A 15,776-nucleotide genomic window follows, 5' to 3' on the forward strand; every position below is an offset into this window, starting at 1 on the left:
AGAGGAGAATGATGAGAGAGAACAGAAACACAAATGTATAGATAGAAACAGAGAGAACAAAACAGAAAAGATAAATGATGCAGAGACTGAGGGAGTAGAACAAGAAAGATAGAAATGAAACAGGCTTAGAGAGACAACCCAATTCAAAACATATTTATTAAGTGCCTACAAAATGCCACGCATTATGCTAGCTATACAAAGAGAAAATGAAGACCAGTGTCTGCCTCCAAGGAACTTGACACAAGGGCCAGAAGTGCAGGGAGAGAGACAGAAACAAATACCTAGGAGACAGTGAAGAGCAGCCAGAAACAAAGGAAGAAAGTAGGAATAGGTGGAGATGGAGAGGTCGGCAGAAACTGACCCCAGAGATACCTCATACACATAAGCATATGGCAGCTAGAGATGCAGAACCCTGCTCTTACAGGACAGCTGACAGACAGGACAAAGGTGCAGGGGGAGACTGTAGCTAGCAGAGCACGTTACCACCTTCAGACTTCTCAGAAGGAGACAAGTTTGAAGCGAAAAGAATCAAAACCCCCGAGGTGGGACAGCCACACCCCCTTGCCAAGTGGTGTATGGCAAAGCCCCATGGTTCTAGGAAGCAGTACCGCCCCAAGGAGGGTAGGCAAGAAAAGGGGCAAAGAAACGCTTGACTGGGAAAGATTTAACTCTTTGGCACGTCCGGTGACCCCCCCACCCCATGACTGTCCTTCCTCTTCCTCTCCTCCCTTCCCCACTAGCTCCCTTTACTTGTAGCCTCGGGTATTCCCCCCTCCTTTCCCTTCCCCTCCCTTCTCTGGTAACTAAACTCCACTTCCTGCCTAAGATTAAGCTGCTGAGATTCCCACTGGGGCGCCGGAGTCGGGGGGTGGGGGAGGGAGGAGGGAAGGACAGCACCACCACTCGTGGGCCTCCTGCGAGCTCTCCTCTCATGACCCCCTCTTCGTTCCCTCCCTCTCCCCTTCTAAAGAATTTCTGGAGGATATACAAGAACTTAGTGTAGGATCCTTTGGGAGGGGCCAGGATTTAAAACCAATGGGCTGGGAAGAGGAGGGGCAGATAGCCCCTGTGGAGACTACTCACCGAGAGTTCTGAATGAAGGGCTAGTGCAGAGTGAGAGGTGAGAGACAAACGAGGAGAGCTGCCCGCAAGCCGGGTTCTAGTTTGCCCTTCTTACTTCACATTAGATGTCAGACAGATAGACAAAGAAAGAGAAAGAGCAAAGACCAAGGGGTTCATTCACTCCATTTACTGAAGAAACTTACTGACCCCCTGAAAAGTTTGGTGATGGACTCTGGGCATGCAAAGACAAAAATCAAATAGTTCCTGCCCTCAAGGAGCATATATTTACTAACTGAATATCCAAATGCAGGGATGGCTCTAAACCGGGGCAAGGAGCAAGGACTCTTAGCCTGGGGCCTGTGAGGTTTTTTTTTGTTTTGTTTTTGGGATTTTTTTGTTTTATTATTTCGATAAATGCATTTCAATCGAGTTGATTTCCTTTGTAATCCCAAGTATTTTCTTTTACGCATTTAAAAATATTGCTCTGAGAAGTGTTTCATAGGCTTCACCAGATTTCCCAAAGGGGTCTGTGACACACACAAAACAAAGGCGAGGGGTCTACCGGGACAAGAGGAACAAGTATAGATGAGGAGACTGGGAACGTGATCAGAATGGTCAGGCTCAGCCTTTAACCTAGGCTTACTTCCCCTCCCCCAGAACAATCAGAGGAGTGAAAATTATAACTTCTGTATCTTACTAAGAACCTGAAACTTTTTAGGGAGGAGAGAAATGAGAATGTATAGATTTATTCCTTTCTCTTTCTCTCTTTCCCCTTGCCCCTTATCTTATACCCTTACGGCTAACTGGGTTGGGTTGTCTCACATCTACTCTGGAGAGAGGGAAGGAGTGGGAGCCAGAACAAGCAGGCAGCTGCCTGACAAAGCTGGGGGTGAGTGGACCTGACCCAGAGCAGATGTCATCATCTTCCAAAAAAAACTTTAGCTAGTATATCCCAGTGTATATACTGGCAGGTATCACTGCACATGTGTTTGTGCATACCAATATTTTTGTAGGGGTGTGTTTGGTCATTTGTGTCTGTGTGTATGCATTTTGGGGATAAAGTATGCAGATTTAGGTATGAGAATGAATCTACTCCATTGGGGTTTGGGGTTCAGGCCACCTAAATTCCCTCTCTACAGTCATTGCGGTGTCTCATTTGATAAGTAGGACTCAGGAGGGAAGGGAAGAGAATCCATCAATCTGCTCAGAGAACAAGTCTAAGTGGTCTTCCATCTCCTATCTCCACAATGGGAAATAGGAGAGGAGAAATAGATGAAGGTTATGGCATGGGGGATTCGGGTGTGCCAGTCAGAAGGATTTTCTGAGACTTGCATGAACTGGTGCTGAGTGAAGTAAGCATAACCAGGAGAACATTGTATATAGTAACTGCAACATTGTTTGATGACTGACTTTGTTAGACTTGGCTCTTCTCATTAATACAATGATCTAAGACAACTCCAAAAGACTCATTATCTAAAATGCTATCCATATCCAGAGAAAGAACTATGGAGAATGAATGAGGATCAAAGCATACTATTTTCTCTCTCTTTTTTTGTTTTCTTTTTTATTTCTCATGGTTTTCCCTTTTTGTTCTGATTCTTTTTTCACAACATGATTAATGTGGAAATATGTTTAATATGATTTTACATGTATAGCCACCATATTACATGCTGTTTTGGAGAGGGGGGATTTAGAGCTTCAAATCTTATAAAAGTGAATGTTGAAAGCTAAAAATATTTTTTTTTAAAAAAGGACTTTTTGATAGGGTGATTTATAAAACACTGGGCCCAGAAATGAGGGGATGTGTGAAGTTTCACTCACAGGTAAGAGTGGTGTGGACAGTGGTTATGATAGATCTGGTGAACTTGAAACAGAGGAGGATGAGTTCAGTACACCTCAGTAAGCACTTATTAAACACCTATTATCTACTAGCACAAGTACTGTGTTAGGCTTTATGAAAAGACAAACAGGAAATAGTGCCTGACCTCAAGGAGCTTATATTCTACTGGTGGGGAAATAAATGTATTGTTGATTCAGATAAGAAAATATAAGAGTCATAGACAGATAAATACAAAATAAAAGCAAAGTATAAATTGTCAAAGTAATTTTTTGAGGGAATATGTAACAATGGAGGGGATCAAGGATTCTGGTAGCAAACAACAACTTGAGATGAAGGCTTAAAGGAAGCTAAAGATTCCAAGGGCAGAGGTCAGGAAAATGTGCAAAAAATATGGAATGTTTTACTCAGTTCTCTGCTTCTCAATTTTGTCCTTATTTTCCTTTCTCCACCTCCCCTTCTTTCACATTATTTCTTCTTCATTCTCCCTTCTAGTCAACCAGGCAATCAACAAATATTTATTAAATGCCCGATAATTCCCAGGCCCTATGCTAAGTGATGAAGATCTTTCTCTCCTTTCTTTTCTCAGTTTCTTTCTTTGCCTCCTCCTGACACTCGACTTTCTTCCTGAGCTTCTCTTGATGACTCTCTATTGCCCTATCTCTGCCTGACTATACCTCATTTCAGTCCATCAGTTGATGTCTCTTTTCTTCTTCTCCCTGCAGTTTTCCCCACATTCCTTTCTTCCAGGACTGTGCATTCTTGAGACTAAAAGGCCATAAGTAGGCCAGGAGCCACGATTCTTTGCTATCAGCATTCCTTTTCCCTCTGGTCTTCTGTTACCTGCTTCTTTAGGCCTAGGCTCCATTAAAATCTAAGCTTATCATTAGGTCTTTTCTTCTAAGGTCAGAGGAAAGTGTTGGAGAGTCCCACTTTAGACTTATTTGGTGATGGGAGGGAGCAAAAGATATAGGCCCTTAGGAGAGTAAGACAAAAGGGAAGGGTCCAGTCTTCTGTTCCAGAAGCCCCATCGATGTGAGCACAGGAGGTTTATTCTTGGGCAATCCCTCTATATGCTAGCCCTACCTTTGTTAATAATTCAAACCACTCAACTCAGATCATTCAGTCACAAGGGAAAGCAAGAGTAATGAATTAATGCATTTATAATAAAGCATTTATTGAGGACTTTTTATGTGTCAGGCACTGTGCTAAGCACTGAAGATAAAAACGCAAGCAAGCAAGACAGTCACAGCCCTCAAAGAGTTAATGTTCTTTTAAAGCAATTGGGGTTAAGTAACTTACTCAAGGTTACAGGGCCAGTTATTATTTCTGGGTGTGGTGCTGAGTATCTGAGCCCGGATTTGATCCAGGTCATCCCTGGAGCCGGTGCTCTTACTCGCTGAGCCACCTGGCCGCCCCTAAGCAATTGGGGTTAAGTAACTTGCTCAAGGTTACACAGCCAGGTGTTTCTGGGTGGGTGCTAAGTGTCTGAGCCCGGGATTCGATCTCCGGGTCTTCTCAACACTGGAGCCGGTGCTCTTACTCGCTGTGCTACCTGGCCGCCCCGAAGAGTTAATGTTCTAATAGAATAGAACAGCACATATATGGGCATGGTGACTAGGGAAGAGCCTTTTGGATAGGTGATTGTAGTAATAACAATACTATAGATTTCATGTATTGATATTTGCAATGTTTTCCTGTTATTATATCTCACTTGATCTTATGGGGATGAAGGTTAAAGTATACTTTTTGACACCCAGGTAACTCATCACCCATTCTAGGCCTCAGCCTTCCTCTCTGCGAAATTCAGAGATTGGTCACCTATAACATTAGTAAGGGGAGTTATGTTTATCAACAGGGAATTGAGTGGTATTGGAGGGAGGCTGAAGATTCTAAGAGATCTCTGTTCTCCTTTATTCCTATTTATTTTCTCTTTACTTCCCTTCAGAGTGGGGAGCCCAAAGTGGCAGCAGGAGGAGGTGTGGGTACCCTGTCTCTTCTCACCCAAACTGGCAGAGGGGAGGGGACTGGCATCAGTGACATCAGGGCCAACACAACCCAGCCTCTGCTTTTCACACCAGATTTCTTTTTTGGGAGAAGGAGGTGAGCAGTGATTAGAGGATCTTGGCAGATGCAGAGACAGACCAGACTGGAAAACCCTCAATGCCATTCCCACCCCAATAGCAGAAATTCAACTAAAGGTATTCCTTTGATAAATGTTCCCAGTACAATCCTAACTGATTCATGTTTCAAGGTCTTCCTGTAGACAGAGTTGGCAGGTGGCAGGAGGATGGATGTGATGGCCTGAAACTTAGGCCTGAAAATGGTGGGGCAACTCCATTTTATGAAAATTCTAAGAGGGGAGCTACCATTTCCCTTCTGGCTGGGAAAATCAGCACTGGTTGAATGCTGTATTGAAAAACAAACCTACAACCAAACCAAATCAAACAAAAAATGCTCTTACTCCAGCCAGGCAGTTTCAAGGAAGACTCTGTTCCTCCTAGCCATTCTGTTATCACCAGGAAGGCCTCTTCTAATTCAGTTCAGAAAGACAGATACTTTCTTTTCCTTTTCTTAAGAAATTGAAAGAAGAAAGGAGTTAATGTATTGGGATGGGAAATGGGGGTTGAGCTAAGGCTTTGAGTTTTGGATCTCACATTTGTCTGCTCCCATTCCCAGTACAGACACTCCTGCCCCCATAAGGATGGAGTCATCCCAGCCTCCTGGGGTCTCCTACCTCTCACTTCATATTCTGCTTTCCTGCCTCTGTTCAGCTCTAGTTGGGAGCAGAGGGTCCCCATGGAGTCATAAGGGGGAAATCCTGTAGGGCTGGGGAGCTAATGAAGAGATGGGGAGATGGGGCCAGCCCCCAGGAGAGACGGGGGCAGTGTTGCAGGGGAAGGAGAGGGGTTTAGGAAGGCATGAAGAGTTAGTGGGGAGGGAGGCACTTCAGTGCAGTTAGGAAGGAAGGAGGAACCCAGAATAGAGAAAGGAGAAGACATAGCTGTGAACTCAATGCAGATACTGTTCGTGCATGCTTACGTGTATGTGTGTGTGTGTGTGTGTGTGTGTGTGTTTTAAAGCATTAGCCAGCAGTTTCCCTTAGGGTGATGGCATCTTGTTCAACCCTCTGACCCCAGGGAGAATGGAGCCCTCCTCAATCCTGGCAAGAATACTTTTGGACATAAGGGAAGTGTGTCTAGAACTAGAAGACAAGCTTCCTCCCTTGCTTTTTGAACCTTAGAGACATTTTTCTTTCCTCACACTTTTAGCATATGATGCTAGGCTGCACATAAAGTCGGAGATCCCTCAGGGTGAATGGGTTCTTGGAACTACTTCCTCCTTCCTCAAGACCCTACTTCCCTCTCCTCCATAGCTGAGAAGTCCTTCCTTACTCCTACCTTAGAAAGGGGAAATTTAACAACTAAGTTTCAGATGCTCAGGGTTCAGGTGTTGTTGTTATTTTAAACCTTTTAAAGAGTAATTGGCGGGGGCAACTTGGTGGCACAGTGGATAGAGTGCCAGCCTTGAAGTTAGGAGGACCTGAGTTCAAATCACACTTACTGTGTGATCCTGGGAAAACCACTTAACCCCAATTACCTCCTTCCCCCAAAAGAAAAGAGTAATTAGGCCTTGGCCTGGTAGAAGAGTTAAGAAAATAAATCTCTCTTTCATCTTTGTGGTAGTGGTAGCCTACAGGTGAGGAAGATTGCATACATATTATCAAGCTATTTGTCCTTTGCTTTTGCTGAAGATTTATCTCCTATACTCATTATTCTCAAAATCTGTTACAGAAGGTAGTTCCAGAGAGGTAGGAGAGGGAAGAAGAATACATTTTGAAATGTTGCCAATGTGAAAACAAAAGGAATAAATTTAAAATAAAATTTTTAAAAAGTGATTAGGACTAGGAAGACTGCCACCCTAGAAAAATCTATTTCAGATTTTTTTGTACCTTTACTAATTAGTAAATGCTTACAGCTTGACAGAGAGATTCATCCTGCCAGAAGTGTTGAATTCCTATTGTGATGAATTAACTTCCCCAATAATCAACAAGCATTATTAAACACCTACTATGTGTTAGATAGAGCAGCTAGGTGTCAAAATGGATAGAGCGACAGGCCTGGAGACAGGAAAACTCATCTTCCTGGGTTCAAATCTAGCCTCAGACATTTATTAGCTGTATGACCCTGGGTAAGTCACTTTACCCAGTTTGCCTCAGTTTCCTCATCTGTAAAATGAGCTGGAGAAGGAACTGGCAAACCACTCCAGCATCTTCATCAAGAAAACCCCAAATGGGATCATGAAGAGTCAGACATGACTGAACAACAAAATGTGTTAGGTATCATGTGGGGAGGGAAATGAGGAGGAAGAACAGGTGAAGGTTACAGCATATGGGATTCAAAGACAAAAATTAAACAGTCTTTGTCTTCAAGAAGCTTGGAGTCTGCCAGAAAATGATGTGTACACAGTAAATAGATAGAAAAGGTATGCAAAGTAAATACATGGTAATGGGGGCAGAGGAAGGTAGCAGTCAGGGAGATAAAGACTGGCTTATTGCAGGAGGTTGATCTTGAGCTGAGCTTGAAGGAAACTAGGAATTCAAGAGGCAGAGGTGAGGAAGGTATATGGGATGCCAGGCACAGCCTTAACAAAGACAGGAGAAATAGAATGTTATGTTCCGCCTCAGCTGGACTCTGGACTTCATCACGATCCTGAACTGAGCATGACCAACCCTCTCTTCTCCTTTTCCACTTCTTTTTATGTACTGTCTTTCCCCATTTGATTGGGAACTCCTAGAGTGCAGGGGTTAGCTTTTAAGCTTAGCACACTATCTGGCATATACTTTGCTGTTTTGTTTTCTAGTCAATTAGTCATGTCTAACTCTCTGTGACTCCACTTATGATTTTTCTGGGCAGAGATACCACTGTGGTTTGCCATTTTCCTTCTCCAGTCCAATTTATAGGTAAGAAAATTGAGGCAGAGTGAAGTGACTTGCCCAGGGTCATACATACAGCTAGTAAGTGTCTAAGTTTGTATTTGAACTCAGGTTCTCCTGACTCCAGGGCTGGAACTTTATCCACTGTGCCACCTAGCTGCCAGCACATACTTAGTAGGTGCTTAATCAATGTTTATTGACTAACAGGTTCAGCAAGAAGGCCAGTTTGACTGTACTCTAGAGTAAGAAAGAGGGTCATAAGGTTGGAAAGACAAACTAAATCCTTATTGAGAATGCCTTTACATGCCAAATCAGGTTGTATTTGATCCTAGAGGTAATAGGGAATTATTTGGAGGTTCTTGAGTGGAGGAATAACATGGTCAGATCTATGTTACAGGAAAATATCACTTTGGTAGCCTTATGCTGCAACCAGCTAGAGTATTGGTTCTGAAAGTCAAAAGGATCCAGGACTGAATTCTGACTTAATAGTTGTATGATCATGGGCAAATAAAACCCTCTCCAAGTCTAATGTCTTGTACACAATAGAGCATCACAAACCCTGAATTCACTCAGCCTCAGCTATGTTGCCCTCACGACAACCCCTACACCCAGGCTTCCAAGACCCTCTCCTTCTCCCTACTAGGGGAAGAAGGAACTTAGGAGGATAATGGAAGAAAGAGGGGAGATTAAGGTAAAATTGGGTAAAATCTCCAAGCCTACATTGAAAGGTTTGTTTCACAAGAGTATCAGAGATTGAGGTTAGCCAGAGAGTTAGGACTCCCCTGTGTCTTAATCCCCTGGAGAAGGAAATGGCAAACCATTCCGGTATCTTTGCCAAGAAAACCCCTTGAAGGGGTGGTCCACGGGTCACAAACAGACCAGACTCAACAACAACAACGACAACGAAACCCACAGGGAGGAGACTTTAAACAGACAAACCCCCTCCCAGAGGGAACTAGGACCACAGAGAGACCCTAGAGAGGAGGCCCTAGGTTACCGAGACAGCCTTCTAGGTGTCAGGATTCTGGAAAGTGAAGCCTTAAAGAACATACCAGGTACTAGCCCCCTTCCCCTGGGGGAGAGGAAAGAACATCAGATTTGGGGTTTGGAGTCCTTGGTCTGAGTACCTACTCCAGACAGTTATTAGCTACAAGTGACCCTGGGCCCTTTAATCTCATTACCTCTTTGGGATAATAAATACTTGTAACTCTCACCGTTGTTGGGTAGAAACAGGAAAGCACAAAATATTAGGATAGGAATTAGAATAGGAATTTCTCTTAATGCATAAAATAGAATACATAGGATTACCAAGGAAACCAATTATACTGAAATACAGCTATCAATTTAAAATAATCACAGACAACAGATTAAACATCCCCGTTTAGAGAGTGGTCTAGAATACTGAGAGGTTAAAGGATTTGCCCAGGAGCATACAGACAGAGTGTGCCAGAGGCAGGACCTGAACCCACATCTGGCTTCGAGGCTATGAAACAAGAGTTCTGTAGCCACTATATCCGCCACGCTTCCTGTCACAAAGAGCTAACTAAACTTCACTTATTATTATTGTTACTATTTATTCATTTCCTAGGATGCTAATATTTGCTGTATTCCCCTTCCCGATGCCCAGTCTCTCCTCTGACTCCCAGAAAAGAACTCTCTCCCCTCTCCAAATCCCTTCATTTTCGAACTTTGAAGCAGTCAAAGATAGTTGGCAAGAGAGGGAGACGAGGTAGCAGAGGGCCTTGCTACCCTTGAAAGCATTTCTCCTTCCCGTGGTCGTAACTGATCTTGCCTTGCCTCACCTTCTCCTCTGTGTGGCCCAGGCAATGTGCTGAGAATTACAATCCACGAGGCTTTAGAGGGCGGAGAGATTACCATTTGAGAAGTTCCATTCTTTGTGGGAAATACCTGGATAGTAAGGGATTCGGCAATTGAGAGCTGATAGGGGAGAAGGCAGCGGTGGGGTACAAGTCCGTTTGTCCGTCTGCTAAGCATTTTTGGCTTTTTCGACTGTCTTGTGTTTAAGGGGGCGAGGTTAGGGGCGGGGCCTTCTGTGTGGGTGGGTGGCGGGGAGGTGAGGGTTTAAAATGAGACATCCCGGGCGCCCTAGGAGGTGAAACCGAGCTAGTCTAGGAGCGAATAAACTGCAGCGAGAAGCGGCATTTCCACAGCTAACACGGGGGTGGAGGAACCCCGAAGTTCCAGCCACCCCCTCTTTGGACCAAGTCCTTTTACTGCGCACAGCCCCGAGGGCTCTGACACTCTAACCCTGTCGAGAGGCAGCAGGAGAGACAGCAGGTCACCCTACCTTCCCTCCCCATCAACGTATGGGAAGGGGGTCAGCTCCGACCGTCGACCCGTCATCTAAGGCTACACCGCTGGCAGGCAAAACGTCTTGACAAACAGAGCGGCGGCGGGAAGCTGCCAAGGCTCTCCCACTCCCCCTGCTGCCCACCCCCGACCCCGGATGGGCGTCCAGAAGACCCACTCTGAAGCCATGCTGATGGGCACCGACCCTGCCATGCCTGGGGACGAAGATGGCCGAGTTGGGGTGAGCGAGGTGCAGGGCCGCTACTTCTACCAGCCCGAGCCTCGGGGCCCTTTGGACGCTGGAATAGCTGACCGCGACTGCAGAGGCAGCTGCGACGGGGCAAACGGCGTCCCCTATCCGGGAGCAGCTATGGTGCACACTGTGGGCGTACCGTCAGCTCCCAGCCCGGGCCGCTTCCTCTCCCCTTACTCCTTCCCCGCACGTCCCCAGCCCCAGCCCGCGGGCTACGCAGGAAGCCCGGAGCCCTATGCGCTCACCTCGGGTGGTGAGGGCTTCCAGCCCCTCGACGGCTACTCTGGCGCTGCTGGAGCTGTGGGTGGGATCTATCCCCGGAGCAACCAATTCTTCCCCAGCCCCGAAGCGAATCTGGGCATCCGGGCCAGGGACCCCTGCAGCGGGACCGCTTTCTCCGGGAAATTGAAAGTGGTCCTCGGCAACCATTCCCTGTGGCTCAAGTTTTATAGGCAGCAGACCGAAATGATCATTACCAAGCAGGGCCGGTAAGTGAGCGGCTGTGGGACCGGACGCCTGAGTCCCGGGAACCACGACCACCTCTCCTTTTCTCAAGCGCGGTTCAAATTCACTAGGAGCTGAGGTTTTGTAGGAAGCACTTGGAGTCTCCTTTTTAGCGTTCGTTGTTTCGGGAAGTGTGTTTGACTCCCTGGAGAGGAGTCCTCTCTGGTTCGATATCCCCGCTCCTCCCTCCCCTAGCATCCCACCGAGTCCCAAAAACGTTTATGTCATTGAAGGGGAATGAGAGCTCAGAGAGCAGAGGAAGTGTTACATAGGATTTGCAGGGTTGAAGCCTGGAATAGGGGTGGGGGTGTTCTTTGCCTCAATCCCCCTTTTTGTAACGAGGGTTTTCTAGGGTGGAGGATATGAGGAACTGAGGCTCCAAGAAATTTTAACTGTGCCTACTTTTTACCAAAATGCAGTAGTAGACGTGATGGGAAGGGGGGAAGTGATTGGAGAAGGCAGGCTAGGTGTAGAGGGTACTTTGACCCTTTCCTTGTCGCTCTTCCTTCCCCCTGTCCTTTAGCGACTCTTGTTCAGAAGCCAGTTTTGATGGGGGCCTGGATTCGGTGACACAGATGCCCTCTCCAAGTTTCCTTTCCGGTCTTTCTTTGAGATCATATGTCTGTGTATCTCTGATGAGGTAGGGCGGCCGAGATGGTGGGAAGAGGACAGTGATGTCCTTCAACCCTAAGGGGTAAGGGCAGGTAGTTGAAATGAACCCAAGGATCCCCGAGCCTCTGAGGTTCCATTTACCCCTCCCCCGGGGTTAAGCTGCTCAAATGGTATTAATATCCCTTTTTTTCTCCCCATCCCCCACCTTGGAGAGAACTGGGGAATGAGTGGACTCACCCTGTTGAGGAGTTGGGGAGTGAAAGAGGAGCATTGGGGCAGAGGATCTGCTTCCGGATAAAGGCCTCTAGTGTGGGGAAGAAAGAGAAACCTGTTGGTGATTGTTTAATAAGCAATTGTTTATCACGATTCTGGGTCAGTTGCTGTTTGAACCATTGTGCAGGTGCTAATTGGGCTTTTTCCTTTGGGAATTCATATTAGATTTAACAAGATTCATTCAATTGTTTATTAAGGGACCTTCACTTTTAGTTAGATTCTCCAGCTTTCTTGGGGCATTAAGCTGATCCCTTTGAGGCCTTTGGGGGTAGGGTGGGGCATGGTTTGAAAAAATCTAAATGTCTTCTCTTTCTAGTAAAACTGACCATTTGATAAGATTGGAAGCACAGTGCTAACTGATAGGGGTGGTGATGGATACAAATAGAAAATATTAAGATAATAGTTACACAAAAGGAATTTACATTCTAATTCTGACCAAATTATAGGTATGGGTTGGAAGGTGGCTGTAAAAATTTGGAGTCAGAGGAGCTGGTTTTGAATTCTTACCCTGTTCTTATCTCCTCTGACCTTGGGCAAATCATCTGGGCCTCAGTTTCCTCATCTGTAAAATAAGGATGTTAGAACAGAACTCTGAATTCCCTTCTAGTACTAAATCTGTGGTCCTTATTTTGTAGAGGAGGAAACTGGGCTTCAGATGGATTACATGACCTGCTCTGTTGGCAAAGACTGTTATGCTCTCAGATGCCAGTAAGGCACTTACCTTAGTTTCCTCATCTATAAAAATAGCCTTCTCTTCTAAGATTGTCTTCCATCTACTCTTTTATATATCTTATATATACCTAATTATTTGCCAATTTTTCTCCTCCGCTAAAAGTAAGCACCTTTCATAGGGACTGTTTTGGCCCTTCCTTGCATCCCTTAGGAGCTTACTAAATGCCTGTTGATTGACTGATGTAATGGAGATGGCCCTATGTAGTCCTAGTGAATTGTAAATTCACTTGTAAAATAACTTGTAAATTGTGAATCATATTATAAACCTGAATGTTTGTTGATGGCAGAGCCTAGAACATAGCCCAGATCTTCTCTATTCATATCTTTTAATAGACTGAGTACAGTGATTCAGGGATGTTCTCTCATTCCTGTCATCCTGTCTCTGCAAACCTCTCAGCACAGACTCCTCCAAAGCCACCAGCCAACATAACTTACCAACACCTTCTTTCTTCTTTTAAAAAAATTTCTTCCACTCTGAAGTTGAAGTTCCATCCTGTGACCTCGGGCAAGTCACTTAACATCAATTGTCTTGCCTTTCCCCCTCAAAAAAAAAAAAAAAAAGACCCCATCCACTTATCCCTTCTCTCTATGGTGACTGACCCATTTCCAAGTCCTCGTCTTGCCCACCTCTCTGCCTCGTATGTCAGTCTGGCTGGTCAGCATGGCTCTAGGTCCAGGAATGGGGAGGGCATTTGAGCATCAGGAGGAGGGTATTTCTGACTGGGGCTAGGGCCTCCTCTGTTAAGAAGTGGGGAGGATCATGGTTTTGCCACCAACTAGACATGTCCTTGGGCAAATAACTCCCTACCTTTGGAATAATTTTTGCCTGAGAAATGAGAGGATTAAACTATATGATTTCTAAAGTCTGTTCTGCTATTAACATTCTGTAGTCTTCTGGATAGTTTTAAGTTTCTTTAGGATGAAAATGTTTGTTGAACAGAAATTAGAGCATACTTTTATGTTTTATGGTTAATTTTGACTATTTACACATTTTTGTTTGCATTTCTGCCTGTGTGTTCATTATTTCAGTACATTTCTGTTTTTAGTGAAGAGAACATAGATATTGATTAAATTTGCCCCTCTTCGCCATATCACCTGAATGGCCTTGGGCTAGTCTCTCTCTCTCTCTCTCTCTCTCTCTGTCTGTCTCTGTCTCTCTCTCTCTCTGTCTGTCTCTGTCTCTCTCTCTCTCTGTCTCTCTCTGTCTCTCTCTCTCTCTCTGTCTCTCTCTCTCTCTGTCTCTCTCTTGGCCTTCTATTCTCCTGCAAATGAGGGGATTGGACTATATGAGTACCTCTAAGGTCCTTTCTAGCTCTGAAATTCAATTGCATCTCACCCCATCAATTGGGGATTGATATTGAGTGGAGAAGATTTGGAATTGTGGTTGATGTGCTTCTCAGGGAGGCAGAAAATCATCAGAGAGTCCAAGATACCTCTATTTCTTTTTGTTTGTTTGTTTTGTTTTTGCCTTTTTTTTTTTTTGGAGGGGGAAGGCAGGGCAATTGGTGTTAAGTGACTTGCCCAAGGTCACACGGCTAGTAAGTGTTAAGTGTCTGAGGCCAGATTTTAACTCCTGATACCAGGGAGGGTGCTCTATTCACTGTACCATCAAACCACCCCAATACCTCAATTTCTAAAAGAAAAACTGTGTGTAGTGGAGAAGGCTAGGGTAGAATCAGGGCTGGTAGCTCCAATCTGCCAAGCCATAACAATGACTATAATTGGTGACAGCAGTGGCATAAATACATTTATCTGAAGGTGTGTGTGTGTGTGTGTGTGTGTGTGTGTGAAAGACAGAGAGAAATCAACGTTTGATGAGCCACACAACCTTGTAGTCCTGGGATATTCCCCACTATACTCTGACAGCCACACCCCTCTCCCCAAGTAGATCCACACACACGAAGAGCCTGAACACACTTGTTGGGTCCCACTTCTCAGGAAGCTGATATTTGTGACCACTTTCAGTGCCTTGCATTGACCAGGAACTGTTTGTCTAAGTGTGTTTGAGGAAGACGAAGGGTGGGAAGGAAGCTTCCCTTGCCCAAAGCTTCTAACTTTTGGTGGATTAAATTACTTAGGGCTGGAAGGGGGCCTCTCTGAGACCAACGACTCTCTTATCTGAAAGATATTGGCTCAAATAAATGGAAGGAAGGTGACAGAAGTCGTATGGGGGGAGTTTCATCCGACTTTTGTGTGGTCAAGGTCTGATATCCTCCATCTATGAACCCTATTGCTTCTTTCTTGCTCAGTAAGTGTTCAGGGGTGGCAATTAGAGCCTACTTATGGGTCTCAGATGATGATGGCTCTGAGGAACCCAGAGTAAAACAGACTTTTCTTATTGTTCATTCCATCCTTATCTTTCCCTACCCCTCCCACGTCATTTTAAAATGTTTCTCTTGGAGTTGGAGAAATACTCACCCTCTCTTTTTGGTAGTGAGGTTCATTTGGGAAATTGTTAACTGACACAATGGTCTATCTCATAGCAGGGATTTGGTGGCAGAGATGGGATTGAAGCCCTTCTCCTACTGTCCATTGATCTTCCCAGGTACAATCTGTGAATGGGTGAATTCTCTTGGCCTCTAACATCTGGGCCCCAGCAGGCATCTCTGGATTCTTGTCCCTTTGGAATTTGCATTCCTAATTCCCATCAAATCCCTTCCCTAATTGTTCCTCACTCTCAGTGCCTCTTAAGGTTTGGGGGTGTTGGAGAAGGATCTCTGGATCAGGCTTTCATAGATCAGAGCCCAGATCATCAGAGGAAGGGCTCCAGATCTGCTTCACTTAGACAAGGAGATCCTTAACCTAAGAGAGAATGGGGAATGATAAGGGAGGGAAAGTATGGAAGTAAGTAGCTCCAACTTATGTGAGGGGGCAGTACTTTGTGTGGAAAATACTTCATCTATAATAAAGAATGTTTTTTCCCCCTTAATATGTTCTCCTGATGGCTCTGTGTCATGTGATTGATTTGAAAGGAAGAGGCTGTCATAGATTCTATGCCAATGTTGGGAGTCAAAGGGTTAATGTTCTCCCCAGGACATGAGAGGTTAATATTTCTCACCTATTGTCTACTCTACCCTGCCTTGTCCAAAGATCCCCAGTGTTTCTCCTTGGGTCCTCAAGCTTAACACCAGGGCCAGGCATAGAGGGTGGGGGTGGAAGGAGTTCTGCCTAATGGAGCCTTTGAAACCTGGGGCAGGCGGAAAAGAAGCTTCCTGCACTTGCCCAGCCCATCTTTAGTTTCTCTTTTGCAGTCTGTG

At 45.2% G+C, this 15,776-nt stretch overlaps 1 protein-coding gene across 1 annotated transcript in view; it reads left to right on the forward strand.

The window, feature by feature from the left end:
• The first annotated feature begins 10,132 nt into the window (after positions 1–10,132).
• Positions 10,133–15,776, forward strand: part of LOC138143075 (T-box transcription factor TBX21-like) — a 16,168-nt gene continuing 10,524 nt past the window's right edge. Inside the window, exon 1 of the mRNA XM_069064264.1 lies at positions 10,133–10,886. Within this exon, the coding sequence (XP_068920365.1) occupies positions 10,303–10,886 (584 nt within the window). The 5' untranslated portion in view covers positions 10,133–10,302. The remainder of the gene's footprint in view (positions 10,887–15,776) is intronic.

Source organism: Petaurus breviceps, unplaced genomic scaffold (genome assembly GCF_028583685.1).
Source record: "Petaurus breviceps papuanus isolate PSGF00001 unplaced genomic scaffold, PetGlider_PUasm1.0 90630, whole genome shotgun sequence".
Classification (NCBI taxonomy): Eukaryota; Metazoa; Chordata; class Mammalia; order Diprotodontia; family Petauridae; genus Petaurus; species Petaurus breviceps.